We start from the raw sequence: 21,028 nt of genomic DNA, 5'->3' as shown, positions 1-21,028 counted from the left end.
CTTCATGAGGGACTTGTGTTTTTTATTAAAAAAATTGCAAATGTGGAATGTGAAGAACTGAACTAAGACTGAAAAAATGAGAAATGAGCTAGAATTGACAGATTTGCCCATCCCTAGATATGGGCAAGGCACACTTATTTTGTTTATATAATAAGACATTTAGGCTAAATTTTAGGAAGAGTTCTTGAGTTATAGAGTTCCTTAATATTAAGATAGATATCAGTGTTATAAAATACATTCATGACTGTGCATATTCTAGGCTTCTGAACACATATTGTACAGATGTAAAAATTGGTATTAAGTACAATATTCTGCATACTGTCTGTTCAGCTTCCATTTTAAAAAACCGAGTGTCTAGTCCTCATGGTTGCAAAAATAGCCTTGAACGGGTGAGCACTACCAGGTGAAATTGGCAGTGTGTGTTTTGGGAAAGATTTCCAGTGCTGAGTGAACAGAGTTTCAGTGCCCTGCAAAGATTTCTGTGGACAAAGCAAAATAAATTAGGCAAATACATGCAATTTTTATAAGAGCTGTTGATTTCAACTTGACACAGATTTTTTAAAATAAATTTGGTACATGCCAACTTAAAGCATAGAGTACATATAGCCCTGCATAGCCTGACAGTGCAAAGTTTGGTCTTCCTACAACTTTTATATGATTCAGTGTCTACTGCTCAGAGAGATGGTTATATCAGTCAAATGGCACATGTCAAATATTGATATAAAGCAAATCCAACCATGGGTGTCTTTGGGATCTCTCCTTAGTAGACTTGCTTTGACTTCCAGGAAGGGAGGAATATCAAAATTAAATATGAGGGGGTGGGGGGAGAAGCTGTAGAAGTCTTGTGGAGTGTGGACCCTGTAAGAAGGGCACACATTGGTTTCACTCTTCTAGCAGACAGTGTGGTCCTTGTATGCACTGATGTGGTCGGTTTCACAGCACTTAAATGGCTCGTTGACAGTGCTGGCTATAGTGACTCTCTGGCAGGCAAGCCACACATCTTTTTGTGGCATGGTTCTAAGCACAGGTCTGGGCAGTATTGTTATTGGATTTGGGGTTTTCTGGGATCAGTGTTTTCCCCAGGAAAACCTGCATTTTACCGTTGAATCAGAACAAATGGCAATCAGGTTTTCTGCACATTACTGTTTGCTCTGATTTAGCAATAAAATGCAGGTTTTCCCAGGGAAAGCGCTGGGATAACCCCCCCCCCCCTTCAGACCTGGACCTGGAAAGCCCAGACCTATGCCTAGAAAGCATGAAGCCAAGGTAAGTGTGAACCAGCCTATAGCTACTTTTGGACGGGAGGTGCTATAAGACATGGACTCTCACTGGACAGTGCTGAAGTCATCACCACCAGGCATGTCCATCACAAATCCCTACTCTACTTTAGCTGTGCCCATGAGCATAGTCAGACGCACAGGGGGCAGCTGCCCCTCCAATCAAGTAAGTAAATAAAAATACTTAACTAACTGACCAATCACATCTCCGATAGCTTGGATCTGCAGAAATCCTGGCTGCACCCATGACTGTGCCCTTCATTTCAGCCACTGTCTGAAATGTGGCAGGCAATTACTAGGTCCAGGGCCTTCTCCGTAGTGGCATCCTCCCTCTGGAGACTCTACCCAGAGAAAATCACCTGGAGAGCTGGCATTTTATTGCTGTCACTGCACTGTGAGAGGGTTAAAGACTAATTTTAGCATAACTGTTTTTAGTGGAATTGTGCCTATTTTATGTATCCCGGACAGCTGGTTTGCTATATTCTATGGTCTTGTTACATTGCTCCATTTTCTAGGGTTCTCTTCTGATGGGGGTTCTGTATGAATTGTTTTTCTTTTAAATGGATTGCAAGCCACTTGGAGAACCCATTAAGCTAGGAATGTAGGATACACCTATTAGAACAAACAGTCTGCACCTCCCAGTCCATCTAGTCAATCTATTTTGAATGCCCAAAATTTGCACACACAGATATTTGGATGTTGGGAGGAGGTTACACTGTTCTGCTACAAGAGTTCAAGCAGATGTCTCCAGAAATGAAAACCAAGGGTCACTTCCCGGACTATCCCTAGCAACCAATCTTCCCCATTAACCATCACGTCCCCCAGCACTAGCAAGGTGAACCCCACACTCCACTTTGTTACGCAGAGCTAGGATTATTGCTGCAGATGTACAGAGCCGGCTACAGCATTGCATATCATGCCCCAAAGGGCAAAAGCCAACTTCCTAGGCGTGCCTTCACATTGACAACAGTATCAACAGCACAGAGGGGTTTGTGCTGTTTGGAGACACTGAGAATTCTCAGATTGCAGAGATGGTTGGATTCTGCTGCACTTAGCATGCATGCTGTCCACAAAGACAGGCCAGCAAAGCCTCTTCCTCCAACCCGTGCAATTTCCGTGGTCGGCCAAGGTGTGTCAGCCAATACTGTCAGGACGAAACTAAACTCAAGTCTTTGTCTTTTCCCTATTGGCTGCCTTCCCATTAAAATTCAGCCGGGCAATCTGCGTAGTTCAGTAGTAAGGCAAGCAAGAAGGTGCAAGACCCAGTTGAGTTAAAATGATTTGGAGCAACATTGCTGGCTCTTTTCGTTTTCATTTGTGCCTGACAAACAAGCCTTTCCTCCCATCGCTTGCTGCTTAGTGAAGCAACCCCCTGAATTTAAGGCAACCACATCCTGTTTCTGGAGGAGGGGGAAGGAGAGCAGAGAGATTTTGCTCTGTTTATGGTATGAAGAAGCACATGCCTTGTTTTAAAGGTTTGGCAAAGGGTTTTGACCCAGAGTTAGGCCATCTTGACACATGCTGCATCCTGATATCCAGGTTTATTATGAGCATATAGGGTGTTTCTTTTTAAATTGTTGCTTGGTGGTTTCCACGGGGAAGCATTCTAAAATGGCCTCTTCCCCTGGCAGTCTGAAGTGCTCAAGTCTAGATTCCACCACTTCAAGTCCCCCACCTGAGTCTTCTGCACAAGCAGTCAGGCCAAGTCATGTGTTTGTTTCAGGAAACAGAATTGGACGTTAGTGAGACTCTAGGGAGAAGCCTAGAAAGGGGGGGGGCACAGGTTTGTGCCGCCAATGCATGCTCCTCTCTTGCTTGCTGCTTGACCCTTGGCACACCCCATCATTATGATGAGGCGGCTGGTGCACTGTGCCCATGGGGGCGCAAGGGGGAACAGACGCCCAACAGTGTCCTGAGGAGTTTGGCAGCCCCTTTTCCCTCCTTCCCTGTGTTGCTCAGCACATCCGCTGTGCCCCACAGGCCATGAGGAGGCTGCTGGAGTGCGGTGCTGCAGCCATGGGTGAGGGCTGTGGGGCCAATAAGGGCCCTGAGGGACCCCCAGCGTGCCTGGTCTGCTGCTGCACCATGACTGGATACACGTGTCTTTCAGTGACTTTGTGGTAAAGCCAGGGCTGGCCCACCCATGAGGCAAGGTGAGGCAACCGGCTCAGGCGGCAGGATCCACGGGGGCAGCAGATCCTGATGTTGATCTTTCTTTCCCCCTGGTTCCTGATCTTCCCTCACCCCTTCTTCCTTGTTGGGGAGGGCATTCGCCCAGGTACCAAAATGTCTTGGGGTGGCCCTGATAAAGCCTCTCACAGGGATTGGCTGGGCAGCACTGATGTCATAATGTGGTTGGGTTGCACCAATGATGGCTGCAACCCTACTGAACTATTTTTGCCCTCTTCTGTCCAATTTTAAATAGCACCTTTGAGCAGGAAAGGAGGCGGCAACAGACCAAAATTAGTAGGAAAGTAAAGCAAGTTTTTCCCTAGAAGAAAAAGGAAAGGTCAGAAGAGAGTTTATAGTACTACAAACCAATATAGACTTTAGGCCAGCTGAACAGTTATGGATAAGAATCTTGAGTATTGTAACCTTGAGTGAAATGCTGAGAATCCTCAGCCGCCCATCAAAGAGTTCTCCCAGAAGTAGGATTGCCATATTTAAAAAAGTAAAAACCATGACACACTGAAAGTTGTTGGGCTTTTTTTTTTTAAGTAAAAGCTACAAGAAAATTTGAGGTTTTGGAGCTTTTAAAGGCAATTTTGGCACAATTTAACCCCCGTTGCAAGTGGAGAGCCAAGGGGTGAAATTCTGCAGAGCAGCAATGGTCCATCAGTGCAAGTATTTCTCCTTGTGCTACATAATGTCCTGCCCCTCTTCTCACCCCTGTGTGCCTCCCAAAACTGGAATTCTCTCAACCCTTTGAAGCAGAGTTGGTGATGACATGGGGCATGCGTGGAGAACACATTTAATGTTCTGGCTTAAGCAGGTTTCCATTGTGAATATCCTAGCTGGAATCCAGCTGAAAATAGTGCAGAGTAATGCAATGCACTTTATTCCATGCTACCCTGATACCAACCAATCAGCTACTGGTGCCTGTCATGTCACTTCCCAAGCAGCCCCTGAGGTAGGACTGCCTCTCTTTGGCATCAGAAGCTCTGGTACCAGCATGGAGCACATCCTTGCTTCCTTCCAGTGGTGGCCAGACCACTTACCAGGAAGGAGAGGAGCAAGGTGTCAGGGAGATTGGCATATTGTGGGCACATGGGAGGGAGTGCCAAGTTGAGCCTGCCCATTTGCCTGCACCAAGCCGGCTTCCCTCCCACCTTGTCCTCTCCCTCTCGGAAAGCAGCAGTGGCACTGCTACCTGAAAGCTGGCAGTGCAGCTTCCCTCCACAGGCAAGTTGCTCCTGCCCCCTGAATTTTGTCAAGTCTAGAAGTGGAGCTCAGTGTTTTTTTGCTGAGTCCCAGTTGTCTATCAATCTCACTAGGACCGTTATAAAAATAGTGGAGCACTGGCTGGGGAAATATCATCCTTGCCCCCGTTTTTCTGGCAACTGGTGTGAAATAGGTAAATAAAAAATAAGGTCAGTTTTCTTGGGTGGATCCTGTTTAACAGGACTCCTGGAATTAGTCTGGATTCAGGACCACACCAAAGAGACAATTTGTTCCCCACGTCCCATGGAGCTCTCTCCACTGCAATGACTGTTGTGATGTCCTCAGAGAGAACACTGGCCCAAGTTCAATCCCAAACATCTCCAGGAAGGGCAGGGAATGTCTTAAGGGCTTGTCCACACTTCCGCTTCTCCTGTGCCTTGGAAGCACAGGTCTGAGCCGTTTACCCCTTTCCCTTCACCTTTCCCAGGGAAACCTACTCTTTAGCTCTAAATCGGAACAAATGGCAATCCACAAAAACCCCAATTGCTGTTTGCTCCGATTGAGCACTAAAGAGTAGTTTTCCCTGGGGGGAAGTGTGGGGAAGACCTGAAATTCTGTTAGGCCACTGCCAGTCAGGACTTATCCACACTTACCTTGTGCCCCACTCTTTCCAGGCACAGATCTGCACTTTAAAGCTCCATGTCCAAGTGCCCCGTTTTTTGCTCCAGAGCTTTCCCTGAGAAAAGCGGCTCTTTAAAGCTGACTCAGAGCAAACAACAATTTGTAGAGTGCCATTTGCTCTGACTGAGCTTCAAAGCTCCTTGAACACAATGTGCCTTGCTTTTCTGTGAAGATACTTTTCTTTGTCCTCCTGTAAATACCCTTCCAACACAACAGCACTGATTTCTCTTGCCCTTTATCATATTCTCAACTAGCTAGCCCCACCCCCATCAATTGCATGGATTCAGAATATGATATTACTAGCAGTGGGACCCATCCAGTATTGCTTTTGTCATCGGGGGGGGGGGGGATGACAGACACAATGTTTAAAGAGAAGCCACAGTTGGTTATTTTTATTTTTTTAAATAAATTTTTATTAGAGTTTTACAAGAGAAAAAAGTAAAAATTTACAGAATAAAAAAAAGAAAAACCACAGATAAAAATAGACAATACAAAAAAAAAACACGCACAAAACACACTAAAAACAGCTAATTAAGAAGAAAAAAAAATAAAAGAAAAAAAAATAAAACAAATCCATTTTTCTCAAGATCCTCAGAGTCATATGTTTATATCCTTGACCTCCTCACACCTCCCCCCTTTTGTGTTCCCGTTTACATACTTAATTCAGCAAATTCTTACCCTTTTTTCAAATATCTTAACTTTGTGTCATAACATATTATACCCCAATATTTTCAACCATTTATCAATACATTTTTTACATAATCTTATTAGCTTTTGTCACTAATTACCACTTATTACCAATCCAAGCATAATTTTAACATTCATTAATTTTACAGTATTTCCAAAGATAGTCTTTAAATTTCTTCCAGTCTTCTTCCACCAACTCTTCTCCCAGGTCTCGGATTCTGCCAGTCATTTCCGCCAATTCCATATAGTCCATCAGCTTCATCTGCCACTCTTCCAGGGTGGGTAACTCTTGTGTCTTCCAATACTTTGCGATAAGAATTCTTGCTGCTGTTGTTGCATACATAAAGAAAGTTCTGTCCTTCTTTGGCACCAATTGGCCGACCATGCCCAAGAGAAAGGCCTCTGGCTTCTTAAGGAATGTATATTTAAATATTTTTTTCATTTCGTTATAAATCATCTCCCAGAAAGCCTTAATCTTTGGGCACGTCCACCAAAGGTGAAAGAATGTACCTTCAACCTCCTTACATTTCCAACATTTATTATCGGGCAAATGATAGATTTTTGCAAGCTTGACTGGTGTCATGTACCACCTGTATATCATTTTCATAATATTCTCTCTTAGGGCATTACATGCCGTAAATTTCATACCTGTGGTCCACAACTGTTCCCAGTCAGCAAACATAATGTTATGACCAACGTCTTGTGCCCATTTAATCATAGCAGATTTAACTGTTTCATCCTGCGTGTTCCATTTTAGCAGCAAGTTATACATTCTTGAAAGTATCTTAGTTTTGGGTTCTAACAATTCAGTTTCCAATTTTGATTTTTCCACCTGGAAACCTATTTTTTTATCAGAATTATAGGCCTCTCTTATTTGAAAATAATGCAGCCAATCTCGCACCTTGTCTTTTAATTTCTCAAAACTCTGCAATTTCAATTTATCTCCTTCTTGTTCCAATATTTCCCAATATTTCGGCCAATTGGCCTCCATATTGGACTTTTTCAGTGCCTTTGCTTCCATTGGTGACAACCACCTTGGGGTTTTATTCTCCAGTAAGTCTTTATATCTTAACCAGACATTATACAATGCTTTCCTGACAATATGGTTTTTGAATGCTTTATGAGCTTTAACCTTGTCGTACCACAAGTATGCATGCCATCCAAAAACGTTATTGAAACCTTCTAAGTCCAAAATGTCTGTGTTCTCAAGAAGTAGCCATTCTTTCAGCCAACAAAATGCGGCCGATTCATAATAAAGTTTCAGGTCTGGCAGGGCAAATCCACCTCTTTCTTTAGCATCAGTTAGTATTTTAAATTTTATTCTGGGCTTCTTGCCCTGCCAGACAAATCTAGAAATGTCTCTCTGCCACTTCTTGAAACAGTCCATTTTGTCCAAAATTTGCAGAGATTGAAACAAAAATAACATCTTTGGCAATACATTCATCTTAATAGCCGCAATTCTACCCAACAAGGAAAGCTTCAGGTTTGACCATATCTCTAAATCTTTCTTCACTTCCAACCAACATTTCTCATAGTTATCTTTAAATAAATTTAAGTTCTTAGCAGTCATGTTAACCCCCAAATATTTAACTTTCTTTACTATTGTTAGGCCTGTCTCCTTCTGAAACCTTTCTTTCTCAATCGGTGTTAAGTTTTTCTCAAGAACTTTAGTTTTTGACTTGTTCAACTTAAAACCCGCCACCTGACCAAATTCTTGAATCAATTCCAAAACCCTTTTCGAACTAGATTCTGGCTCCTGTAATGTTAAAACTAGGTCATCTGCAAAAGCTTTCAATTTGTATTGCTTGGCTCCGACCTGAATACCTTTGATCAAACGGTCCCTTCTAATCATGTTCAATAATACCTCCAGGACTGAAATAAAGAGCAATGGGGAGATTGGGCAGCCTTGTCGTGTACCTTTCTCTATCTTAAATCCCTCTGTCACCACATTGTTAACAATTAGTTTAGCCTTTTGTTCTGAGTAAATTGCACTTATACCATTCTCAAACCCTTGGCCCACCCCCATCCCCTGAAGATTTTTCTTCATAAAACACCAAGAAATGTTGTCGAAGGCTTTCTCCGCATCTATAAAAATTAAAACTGCTTTAGTGTTTATGTTCACTTGTAGCTTCTCCAAAATGTTAATTATATTCCTCGTATTGTCCGACAATAAGCCAGCTTGGTCCTTATGGATCTCTTCCAATAATACTTTTTTTAACCTATTAGCCAAAATATCAGCAAATATTTTGTAATCCACATTAAGCAGGGATATGGGGCGGTAGTTCTTAAGTTGCGTCTTTTCAGACTCAGTTTTCGGTATAAGTGTAATATAGGCTTCCTGCCACGACTCCGGCGCCTTTTTCCCCTCTAAGATCTCATTGCAGACCTCCTTTAGTGGCCGAATTAACCAATCTTTCAAAACTCTATAATATTTGGAGGTTAAACCATCTGGTCCTGGAGATTTACCCAATTGCATATTCTGAATGGCACCCTCCACTTCCTGTTCTGTAATTTTATCACTCAACATTGTCTTTTTTTCTTGAGAGATTTTTTGTAGTCCATTTTTCCTCAGGAATTGGTCTAGCTCAACCTCTTTCTGTGGCCCTTGTGTATATAATTGTTTAAAATATCTCTGGAAACAGTTTCTAATTTCCAATGGATTCTGTATGATCTTTCCATTTACCTCCAAATTTGTGATAGTATTTAGTTTCTGTCTTTTCTTCATCTGCCATGCTAGCAGTTTCCCACATTTGTTAGCCGATTCAAATGACTTTTGTCTCATCTGCTTAATTTTCCATTCCACTTCCTGATTTATCATTTTCATATATTGTACTTGATATAACTTGATTTCTCTCAGAATCTCTTGCGATTTTGGTTTCGCTCTTAGTTTCTTCTCTCCCCCTTTTATTTTCCCCAAAATTTTATCTTTTTTCTCATTTTGAGTTCTTTTCTTTATTGCATTCTGTTGGATCAGAAACCCTCTCATGACCGCTTTGCTTGCGTCCCAGATTGTTCTTTTTTCAACCGTAGTATTCAAATTTATCTCAAAATAGTCTCTCAAAGTTTTTTGGGCCTTCTTAATAACCTCTTGATCTCTAAATAGGGTGTCATTCATCCTCCATCTGAAGGAACCAATTGGTGTTAATTTCATCTCCATCTTCACCGCATTATGGTCGGAGCAAGTTTTTGGACAAATTTCCACTTTTCGAGTCTTAGGTGCCAGTCCTCTAGTTATCCATATTTGGTCAATTCTTGTCCAGGTCATATTGGCTTCAGAGAAGAATGTTCCCTCTCTTCCAAGGGGGTTCTTAGTTCTCCAAATGTCAATCAGGTCCATATTGTCAACCAATTCAAAAAAAGTTTTTGGTAATCTGCCATCTTTAGTTACCACCTGTCTCTGCGACTTATCCATGTTTGTAGATACCACCCCATTCATATCTCCCATCATAATGATGTTATAGTCCAAATAGTCCAACAATGTCTCATGCAATTTCTTAAAAAATTCAGACTTCCCCTCGTTTGGTGCATACACTCCTACGATCAAATATTTTTCACCTTGTGATTGAATCTCAATTGCAACAAACCTTCCTTGTTCATCTTTAAAAACAAATTTCGGTGATAGGCTCTCTTTAGCATAAATAACAACTCCTCTCTTTTTGACTTTGTCCGATGAGATAAATTCTTGGCCCAATCTTTTATTAATAAGAACTTTTCTATGGAGCCTTACCACATGGGTTTCCTGTAAACAAATTAAGTCCAATTGTTCCTTTTTCAATATATGAAAGACTTTCCTCCTCTTCTCCGGGGAGTTAAATCCGTGAATATTCCAGCTTAATAATTGCAGAGACATGGTGTAAATATTTTAGTTTCCTCCAGCTGCTCCCAAAAGCTCGTCAAGTTCTTGCGGTGGTATCTTTTTTTTCGATTTGTCAGGTCCCAAAGGTGGTGGTGCTGTATCTAGAACTCCTGGTCTCAGGACTTTTAGCACATCTGTCACTTCTTTTTGTAAGTCTTCCTCAAAGTCTCTCAAAAATTTTTCCTTGTCTTCCACTGATCTGATTCTGAACTTTTTCCCTTTAAAAGTAAATGACAGTCCCTGGGGGAACTCCCATCTGAAAACAATGCAATTCCTTCTCAGCAAGGCCACCAAGTCTCCGTAGTTAGTTCTCAAATCCAAAAGATGTTTCGGTATATCTTTAAAAATCTCCACTCTGGAATCGTTGATTTCTAAAGTCTTCTGAAAGTGAGCACCCAATATTTTATCCCTCTCCTCTTTCGTGTGGAGGGTCACCAAACAGTCTCTCACCCTGTTTTTCCTCCCTCCTCTTCCAAGTCTGAAGGCGCTCACTATCTTAAAGTCTTTTTCCAGCTCCAGGTTCCAAAATTTCTCAAATTCCTGTGAAAGATAGTCGCTCAAATTGTCCTTTTCAAGTTCTGGCACCGCCCTGATCCTCAGGTTTGTCTGTTTCTCTCTCAATTCAATCATAGACAATAGAGCCTGATGATCCCCAATCTGTTTACGCATAGGTTTAATTTCTTCCTCCACAGCCACAACCTTTTCTTTTGCTTCCTCAGCTATTTTCCTGGTAGACGCAGATTCCTCCAGCAGTTTTTCTATAGCTTTTGTATTTGAGTTAATACTGGCTGTGTTCCCTTTAATTTCAGTTGATTGGTCTGAAACCTGTTTGCTTAGGCCTTCCAATTTCTCATAAATTTTATTCAGTACAGATGTAAATTCCCCTTCTGAGGCCATTCCTTTTGTCTCAATTTGCCCTGAATCTTCCTCCTGAGTCACAGGGAGGCCAGGCACAGATGCTCTGCGTTGCTGGGAGACTGAAGTAGACTGTTGCACTCTGACCTTAGATCTTGTTGCTCTTTGGTCAGTCATTCCCCTTTATCTTCAGTCAAGGTCAGTTCCCACAGTCAAGCCTTGCAGTGGAAAGTCCCCAGTGTTAGCAATGGAAAATTCCCCCAGTCAGATGCAAACTTCAGTAGTCCTCTAGGGGGACACAGTAACCGCCATAAAGTTCTAAATAACAAAGTAACAAAGTCTTTTCTAGCTTTCCGTGTCCCCTCTTTAGTAGAAACATGCAATTCAGTCTCAAGGAGACTCTCTAAATGTATCTCCTTGCAGAGTTAAATCTTAAATGTTACAGTATCTATAGATAGTGCGAGTCCAAACGTAGCAATCCTCATAAACCTGGCAGTCCGTTCCCAGGGATTCCACAAAAAGTCTATTAGATTCCCAGAAGAAATAAAGTCACTTTCTTAGCTTCCCCCCTCTCCTCTAAGGGGGGGGGGGTTCTTTCTTTTAATGCTTGGAGTTAAAACTTTAAAGTCCACTTTAAAGTAATAGCGTTGGAACGTCTTTGCTTTGATCTGTTACAAAACGGAAAGGCGGACTTCCTGTTTACACCTTTCCGCTTCGGTGCCCAATTTTCACTTTATTTCCCTCTTCAAATCCAAATCTTTTAAATTCACCTACTCACGGATATTCTTTTTACAGCCAAATCTTCACAGGAAAAAGGTCAGCGCTCTCCGGCAACAGCTATGCGGCTTCGCTCCACAGACGCAGCAATCGCCTCGCAGCACCGCGCCGCTCCCCTTGCGGGGCTCCCTCGCTGAATCGGGGGGCGCAAAAGGTGCCTGCCGAGTCCCACGCTCGCAGGCTCTTTCCGCCTGCGATTTCTGGTCGGGTCTCCGCTTCGCCGTAGCGGACAGACCCACTTTCTGTGGAGCTTCTCCCTCCTACTCAGAAGGAGACCGCCATTGCCGTTGGCGCCGCCTCCGGAAGTCGCCACAGTTGGTTATTGGTCTGTGGTACAAGCCTGGCAACTTTTCAGTTTACATGACAATTGCTGGATCTTATCAGGTCAGATGCTGGGTCGGCCATCAGTTCTGCCACTCTCTCCTATGCTTACAGCCTTTCTTTAAATTTTACTTTTCACAATGCTGTTTGTTTGTTTGTTTGTTTGTTTGTTTATACTTTCATCCTCCATGTTCTGTTTTTAAAAATGCAAATATGTTTAAAAGAGTTGCAAAACTGCTCGCAGGACTAATGTCTTGGTGATGTCATGTGTGCTAGCCAATTAGTACTGTCAGTGCTTTCCCCCTTTCTTTCTTTTTAAGGAAAAAGGGTCTTGGCGGACACCATGAAGTTGTTACAGTAAATGCCACACTTTTAACTTTGGGGGGGGGGAGGTGCCCGTACTGCATAGCCTTGAGTACCTCCAGAAGAAAAGTACCGAGTGCTGTGACAAGCCAGATCTTCCTGCAAACTAGCATCACTGTTGTTTTTTCCTAAGGAGCAAATGGCATGTTTGTATTAAGGAGAGTTTCAAGCCAGCTCTGCAAATCTTGTGCCTATCTTTATTTCAGTTTGAGCATTCACTAAGCCCAATAAGATTTCAAACACATCCATATTGTTAATTATTTAAATAGTTTTCAATAGATTTTAGCTTGAAAGGAAGACAAGACTTCTCTATAATTTTGCCAGAATGCATGGCTAGATTCTATCTTTCATTGTTTGCACAAGGCCTCACAGAGATTTCTCTTTTATCCCTTTTATCCTCCTTTCCAGATCTCAATAGCCAAGTGAAAGGGACTGAAAACAAGAAACGCTTCAGTGAGATTTTCCGGAGTCTGGATGCCATAGAAATTTCAATTGGAAATTCGTATGTATTCAAGATCGGTTTCATAGCAATCCTCCTAACACAGTGCTCACCACCACTGCTAAATTTATCCATACTGTTGTACAGAACTGAAGGGAGAAAGATCAATGCAGATGAGGCATGAGCATCTCCATCAACTGTGGCTGCTGAAAAAAGCACAACTGCAACCATGAAAATGGCTTAGAATTGTCAGAACAATATTTCTACTGACCTGTCCAGGTTGTTATGCTTTTCGCCAGAACCAGAGGGTGCAAAGCCAGAAAAAATAACCCAGCTGAATTCTTCTTGCATTTAGCCTGGTTCTTTTATTTATTTAACAAAATTTATATACTGCTTAAATGGAAATAAAACCTCTAAGCACTTTTCAAATAATATAAAACATACATTTAAATTGTCAATAAAAATCAGTGTTAGAAACATGCTATAAAAAGCAAAATGAATAAAATCAACAGTTAAAAGTATACATTCTAAGCTAACATTATGGGTTAAATACCCATCAACTTTACATGTCTGGGTAGGCTTGCCCAAATGGAAAAGTTTTTAGCAGGTACTGGAAAAAATACAGGAAGGAGCCTGCCTAAAGTCAATGGGCAGGGAGTTCTGGGGTTTAGGAGCTGTGACACCAAAATATGGGTTCCTTACAAATGCAGAACAGCTATTCTGGCACACCTGCAACAGTGCGAGTTGGGCAGATCCAGATGGCTGACTGGGGTAAGGGGATCCTTCAAGCAAACTGATCGGCCCTAAGGTGTTGGTAGCAGACATGTACTTTATGTTATTTTTGGTTTTTGGTTTTTTAAAGTTTGAGGTGCAGGTGCCTCCGTGGCTAGGAGTGCCTTTTACCAGCTTGATTGGTAAGACAGCTGTGGCCATTCTTGGACTGGGATAACTTGACCATGTACTGGTAACCTAGATAGAATCTAGCACTACTCTGGTGCACTCCATGGGGTTGCCCTTGGGGTTGGTCCACAGGCTGCAGCCGCTGCAGAATGCGGGAGCAAACCACCGGCAGCATATAACACGCCACTTGGGGGATTTTTTCTGGCTGCCAAGCTGCTGCCAGTCCAAGTTCAAGGTGCAGGTATGAAGATATAAACCCCTCTATAGCTCAGGACCAGGGAGCTTGAGAGACCACCTTATATCTCACCCAGCAGATCACTGCAGCATGCAGGAGAATTTACCCTTTCAGTGCCAAAGGTTTCCAAAGTTTTCTCTGCGGTAACTCTGGGCAGGGCTTTTTGTGTGGCTGCCCCTGCTCTGTGGAATAGCGTTCCTGTTGAGATGCCCAATGTCGACAGGTGCCCAATATCCACACTTTCCAGAAACAAACTGAGGCTTTATAGGCTTTTCCAGTTGGCTAAATGGGTTTTTGCTTTGGTATGGTTTCAGTTTTGTTTTAAACACAACTGCTGGTACACCCACCACCCCCAGCAACTGTTTATTGATGTTTCCATTGTACATTGTCTTGAGGCAACTCTATAGAAACTAATTGATTAATGAAGATGATGACAATAGATAATTCTGCAGCAGAGAATAATGACATCAGGAGTAATTTACTTTGGGAACAAATCAAAGGAATGCAGTTTCAATGGAAGCAGGATCAACTAAAATTGTTCTGTGGAAATGCAACCAGCCCCACACAGTTGATGCTACTGCTGGGTTTGCTTGACCTTGGGGGAGAGAGAAAATCAAGGTTTCTGGAGTTTCATGCAACTTTTGTCTCTATCAAACCAGCTTGTCTGACAAGCTACTTTTGTTTATTTATTTTTTTTAAATAATTTTTATTAACTGGCCAATCACATCAAATTAAATCACATCACATAAATTCCAAATTACAAAGCCAAATTTTTAAATTTTGTTGGGGGAACCCATACTTCAAGATCCAAAGGGGGATTCAAATCATCTTCTTATTACTGCGTTAGTGTCCAAATCAGTCCCAATCAGTCCAGACAAAGTTCATAATTCTATCCAGTCTTATCTTGGTGTTTCCACATCATATCTTGTTCATATAATTTCTCTTTTTCTTTTACGATCTCTTCTGTTAGTCTCCTTAAGCCGATAAGCAAATATAATAATCCTGTGTGAATTTCCCGTTCTTCCAATCTAAGTCCAGATGGTTTCCATATATCTCCTTCGTAGATAACATCACTCTTTCCATCATAAATCAGGCATTTTTCGCTCTTAAATCCCACAGAGGAGTTTATCCACGATATGTAAACAGCACTATTTCTCTCTTTCTCCTCCCAGACCCAAGAGCTCCAACAATGCCTCCCAAGATGGCGACGGCATTTTTAACTGCGTCATTCCAAAACTCTTAACTTTCCAGCTTCGTCTTGAAACATTGCTTTGGTTCGAAAGTTTATCTCCACACAGCCTTAAATCACAGCTTAAGTCCTTAAAGTTCTGACTTATTAGGGGAGGGGATTCTTGTTAAATCACGTAAAAAGGAATGGAAGGTTTTTCCCCCCTCCCCCCTCAGTCATTTGCAATACCGTATCTTGTCGTATCTTCTCATATTTTATTCTTGCCTTGTTATCAGAGATCTCTTCTGTCAGCAGTCTTTACTCCCCCTTTTTCCTTGAAGTATGTGCAATTTATCTCGTCCAAATTGTTTCTTTTGAAGATTCTTGCAAACTAGAGGCGCGGATCAGAGACGGCATCAAGGAGTGCCGGAATCCCACAGGAGGGCTTTGTGCCTAGTGCCCCCACCCCCACAAATTCGGGGGTGGTATAGGGCACAGCAGGCAAGGGCCGTCCCCCCCATAATCCTGGGGGGGTTAAGGAGGCTAATTACCCCCATCATAGCCTCCAAATTACCTCGTGTGGGTCGGAGAGATGTTATTGTCAGCCATCTTCCGATGCGCCACCTAGTGGCCCCCCCCAAGCTACTTTTGTTTATATGGTCATAACTTTAGGGAATAGTTGCATTTCTTGGTATGCTGCCATTGCAGATTTTAGAAGGAAGGCTTTCAAACTGATGAACAAGCAGCAATGGAGGAAGGCAAATACCTGTGTGTCATTGCCATCATTTGTGCATATAAGCAGGGAGCCACAATGGATTATGACTCCCTATTGAGAGCACATATGTTGTACATTTTACCAGGAAAAAAAATGAATTTGCCAGTGCACATCTTGCTCAGTCAGGATGACCCCAAATACTCTGGTTTTTGGGGTGGAAAAATCCAAATGCTACCATTCTCCCAGATAAGAATCTAATAATAAATAAAGGAGGATTTGCCACTCAGTAATGGCTCCTAAAATCTACCACTCAAGGCAGCTACACCATTCTGCATAATATTGTGTTGTATGGCCCATTTTGTGTTGTATGGTTCTGGTGGAGAACCTTTACTTCTGCCGTGTGTGTAATATTACTTGTTGGCTCTTTCTAATTTGCAGGGCAGTTGATATGTTCATTGATGATGTTAATGACAATGATAGTGGAATCTCAAACCTGCAGACAGAAAAACTACAGGTACGTTGAAATGTAAGCCTGACACTGGAGTGAAAAACTATTAGTGCATTTGTGAAAAGCTAATTTGTTCCAACAGTTCAAAAGTAACCAAATCCCTTCCTTTGCATGATAAACTCCCCCATAAAGTCTAATACCACAAAACTAGCAAAATGGGTAGCCAACATGGTGCCTATGGGAACTTCCACACACCACTCACTGTCCCTTGCATTAACAGGGGAGAAGGGGGCTGGCTGCTTTTCTTCCCCTCAAAAAGTCCTGTACAGCTGGAGGACAAAGTTGGAAGGCTCTTACCTTCATCTGCTTCTTTTCTGCTGCAGGTGCTTTTCAAGCTCAGACCAGCACTGAAGCTGAAAGCAGGAGAAAGGGAAGATTCTGGGAGCTTGTGGGGAGGGGCTAGGGGAGAAAGTGGTCAAGAAAGAGAAAATGTAATTGGAGAGAGTGGAAGGAAGAGAAGGGGCAGTGTACATGTGCAAAGATCCAGCAAAACAGATCCACTGGAAACGGCATAATTTTTTAAAGAAGTTTTCTCCTCCTTCCCAAATTACCATTAAATCACAAATCATATCTGTCTCATTGACAAGACTGCAAAAATCACAGATCCTGTGCTTTGGTCTAATGCTGCCATGGTGTAAAATTGTGGATCCAAGGCACAGATCCTTATGGATCCCCAAATAGTGAGAAATTAGCTTAATATCACTTTTTAGCTCAAAGGGTGTGAAAGGTGTCTGAGACGACACTGCAGGATATTTCAGCTATCTTGTGAGGTTTTGGATTTTATCACTTGCCTTCTACCATCTGCATAGCTGTCAACGTTTCCCTTTTTTTAAAGGGAAATTCCCTTATTCCGAATAGGATTCCTCGCAAGAAAAGGGAAAAGTTGACAGCTATGACCATCTGCTCCTTCCCAAGTTTCTGCATCAGAAGCAGATTATGTGGGTGGGTGGGTCTGAGGTGCACAGTCTGCACCTCGTGCCCTTTGGCAAAATGAAGGGCTCGCCCACACTTCCACTTGCCCCATTCCTAGAAAGCACAAGCGGGTTTCCACTTGCCCTGCTGCTTTCCCCAGGAAAACTTGCTAAATGGGAGCCAATGTCCACCTGGAGAAAACCTGGTTGACCTTTGTTCTGATTCAGTGTGAAGAATGGGTTTCCTCTCGAGAAAGCAATGGGGCAAACAGAAGCTGGAAGAGCCCTAAAGCACTGTAGTTGTGTTAAACAAACCAAATGAAGCTTTAAAATGGGGGGCTGTGCATTTGGGGGTTATTCGCCCATTTAGAAACATTCTCAAAAATGTTATCCTCTCTTTGTTTCACAGACAGATGAAGCTTTCTATAAATGTGAAGGAAGTTCGGAAGCAGGAGAACCAGGGAACATGTCAGGTAACAGGACAAGGGAGGTTAAACAAAGGTGGCCAAATTCAGTTTGGATTGCCACTGTCATTTTACATCTGCTGCTAGGCTTGAGGACTCTTGTAAGTTTTTGGCATCATGAATGGCAGGACATCCAGGACAGACAAAAGAAAGTCCTTCTCAACAAAATGCACAATTAATTTATGGAGTTCACCATCACACAATGTGGCGATAACCAGTAGCTTAGATGGCTTTGAAAAGGGGATCTGATGAATTCATGGAGGATGTGTCAATTAAATGATTTTTTTTTAATTACAAAAGCCCACCCTCTGGTTATATTTTCACTTAACAGCATGGCTACCCACAACCTGTTGTGAGGAAACACATTCTTTGGTTGCTTCCCCCATCACTACTTCCATCTGGAAGGGGGAGGAGATTGCTGGCACTCCCTCTCCCCTTTCTCTAGTTTCAGAACTGTTTAGGGGCAGTTTAATGGCTGAATGGTGGCAACATGAGGATGACCATCCTGGGAGGCATGTGATTATGTAGGTCAAGTGTTGGAACAAACCTTGCCTTGGAAGAACTTGCTTAGGTTTTGTGATTTTTCTTTTTTTTAAAAAGATATTTATTGAAGTTTTCAAAAAAAAATAAAGAAAAAACAAGAAAAAAATTAAAAACAAAAAGAACACACATAGAATTTGCATTCCTTACTTTCAATAACATATTTCCCTGACTTCCCCACACCTCCCCTTCTTGTATTCCAGTTCAATTTTTAGTTCAGCAAGTTCTTATCCCCAGGTTTTGTGATTTTTCCACCCTAAATGACAGATTCCTACTCACTGATTCATGGGATCAAAGTCACGTTTAAGCATTACTGTATTAAAGACATATGTAAAAGGGAGTCGAAGAGGGAAGTGCTCTGGAATTAAGAGCAATCACTATTAAGTATGTACACACTCTTAAAAGCCAGACATTCAGTGTGATGTCTCACACAGGTGGGGTCCTTTGTCCTCCTACAGAAGAAAGGCCTCTCATTGTGAGAACTGGTCTTTTTGGCTAGGTAGCCTGGCTGAAGGACCAAGTTGCCAGGGAGAAAAATGAAACTGTAAGTTGGAGAACTCATTAGTTCCAGAACAGTAGCACAGACAGATGACAAGAAGGGCATGTCCAAAGGATGAGTCATTGGGGGATTGGTGCTCCTTAAGTATGAAAATCCCTCCCAATGTTGCTGGACACTTACAAATAAGATTTTATACCCCTGTCATTCTTTCCAGAGGTTCCTGTGATTTTGTCTGTTATTTCTTATATTATTGAGGACCTTCTCTGTTTTGGTTGGCATCCAAAATACCAATCCATATTTCACCACCCCATTTAACTTGGATCAAGAACAACAAACCTGTTGCCAATGACCCCTTTAATGATATCTGAATAACCTATTTACAATATTAGGGCTCCATCTGGAAGTACCCAAAGAGATGAAGGTAGCAGCACTGCTAGTGAACTAGAGAAAGCCTTGTCTGGCTCAGGAGCAAGGCAAGCATCAGGAAGGCGGAAGACATGGAGCAGGTGCTGCAAGAGACACACACACGGGGCACTTTGTTACAATGGCAGTGCATGTTACAAGGAAGGAGAAGCTACAGGGATTGAAAAGGCCAATCACCAATCAGCGGAGGAGGGGGGTAGAGTAAAGCAAGAGGCTGGTAAAGATGTTTGGTCTCCTGGAAGCCAATGGGCTTCCTGTGGTCCAATGAGCAGAGCGGCTAGACACCAAGTCTGGCTTTGACCTGACCAATGGAGACTTGTTTGCCTCCTCACGCTGCTGAGTGCTGGTGGTCAGCCACAGGGACTTCTTCTGCAGCTGGTTCCTGAAACCTGCAAATTAATTTTCTCAGCTGAAGAGGCCGACGAGATGCTGATCAAGTGCACTGGTGGCGTGGAAGCAGCCCTAGGCTATGCCAAGATGTGGTGCAAATACGTCAAGGAACTCTTGACCTGGGTTGACAAACGCCTGAATTACGGTGAGGCTGGTTTTGCATTGTCCATGACCTAAACAGGCCATCAGATCCTCCAAACTCTCCTCTAACACAGACTCTTTTAAGTTAAAATCCAGGTGATATATTTCCACATTAGGCAGCCATAAAAAATGTCCCCACAAGCAATCCAGCAGCAGAAGATGACATTAGAATGGGTACACAGTGTTGCGACATACAAGAGCCCCACAAGAAGCATTCGGGAATCCAGCTGGATTTTCAGTAAGGCTTTATTCAGTTGCAGTCTTGCAGCATTGTAAAGCAGTCTTGGTACATTAAGGATACACAAGATACTGGTGGAATTACATTCAGGGAGAAGCCAGAGGAGGGAGAAAGGTTGTTTTCTGCTGCTCCAGAGAAGCGGACACGGAGCAATGGATCCAAACTACAAGAAAGAAGATTCCACCTAAACATTAGGAAGAACTTCCTGACAGTAAGAGCTGTTCGACAGTGGAATTTGCTGCCAAGGAGTGTGGTGGAGTCTCCTTCTTTGGAGGTCTTTAAGCAGAGGCTTGACAACCATATGTCAGGAGTGCTCTGATGGTGTTTCCTGCTTGGCAGGGGGTTGGACTCGATGGCCCTTGTGGTCTCTTCCAACTCTATGATTCTATGATCACCTGAAGACAACCTTGCCTCTTTATGCTAGCTGGCAAGGAATCAATTAGGCTACGCCCCATGATGCTTAGTCATCACATGCTGCTGAGTCAGCATTCCCAATAAGCACAGTGTTTAACTCCTTGATACCCACAACACTCCAACACACAGTTCTTTCCATGAATCTTGCCACAAGGTAGGAGCAGCTTTCCAAAATCCCATGTTTTTGTGGCTACATAGAAAGAAGCTCTCTGCTCCTACTATATGTTTCCTTTAGAAATTCAGTCTATTGTTGTTTTCTGTTCATAGAAACTGAGTTTGCAAAGAACATCTTGAAGATCGCTGATGCTGGCAGGAGTGCCATTTTCCCACAGGTATTGTTTCCTAGTTGCTCCCTTCTGGGACTTCATTTCACAGGCTGTGTGAAATAGTTTCGGTATTGCCCTACGTTGTCTGATCTGTAGGGTCTTTGCTAGTCTCTCCCATGCAGGTACCATTTTTCCAGTACGTATAAAGATGAATTCACCCATGCAAGGGCAAGTGTTCCAGGGTGCCACTTCCAATAATGCAGCACCCAAAGGCAACTGTTATTTTCTGGTATTATGTTCTCATCAGCTAGTTAATGGACATGACACACTTGAAAGCTAGCCTCTCTACTTGACAGAGCAAAATTAACTCTTATGTGCATTACACCATGCTATTAGCATTAATTTCATGTCTGTTTCATTCCTGCAGCTCTGAGAAGCAACCAGCATCCTCTGTATGTCAGGGATGGGCAACCTGGTACCCCCAGGTGTTGCTGGATTGCGACGCCCACCTTCCTTCACCATTGGCCATGCTGGGGGGGGGGGGCTGATGAGAGTTGGAGCCCAACAACCTCTGGAGCA

At 42.7% G+C, this 21,028-nt stretch overlaps 1 protein-coding gene across 4 annotated transcripts in view; it reads left to right on the top strand.

Annotated features, from left to right (window-relative positions):
- Positions 1-21,028, top strand: part of GMIP (GEM interacting protein) — a 108,087-nt gene that overhangs the window by 42,001 nt on the left and 45,058 nt on the right. For 3 of the 4 annotated variants that reach the window (XM_083599856.1, XM_083599855.1, XM_083599857.1), the window contains 5 exons: positions 12,607-12,700; positions 16,094-16,169; positions 17,484-17,547; positions 19,410-19,535; positions 20,451-20,515. In XM_083599856.1, coding sequence (XP_083455982.1) covers positions 12,607-12,700; positions 16,094-16,169; positions 17,484-17,547; positions 19,410-19,535; positions 20,451-20,515 — 425 coding nt within the window. Of the gene's footprint in view, positions 1-9; positions 3,431-12,606; positions 12,701-16,093; positions 16,170-17,483; positions 17,548-19,409; positions 19,536-20,450; positions 20,516-21,028 lie in introns of those variants that run through there. The other variant, XM_083599858.1, reaches the window with a different exon arrangement.

The sequence above is a fragment of the Podarcis filfolensis genome, assembly GCF_964270895.1.
Source record: "Podarcis filfolensis genome assembly, chromosome: 2".
In the NCBI taxonomy this organism is placed as follows: domain Eukaryota; kingdom Metazoa; phylum Chordata; class Lepidosauria; order Squamata; family Lacertidae; genus Podarcis; species Podarcis filfolensis.
The sequence above is the reverse complement of the archived record's forward strand: the minus strand, read 5'-3'. Positions and strand labels throughout refer to the sequence as shown.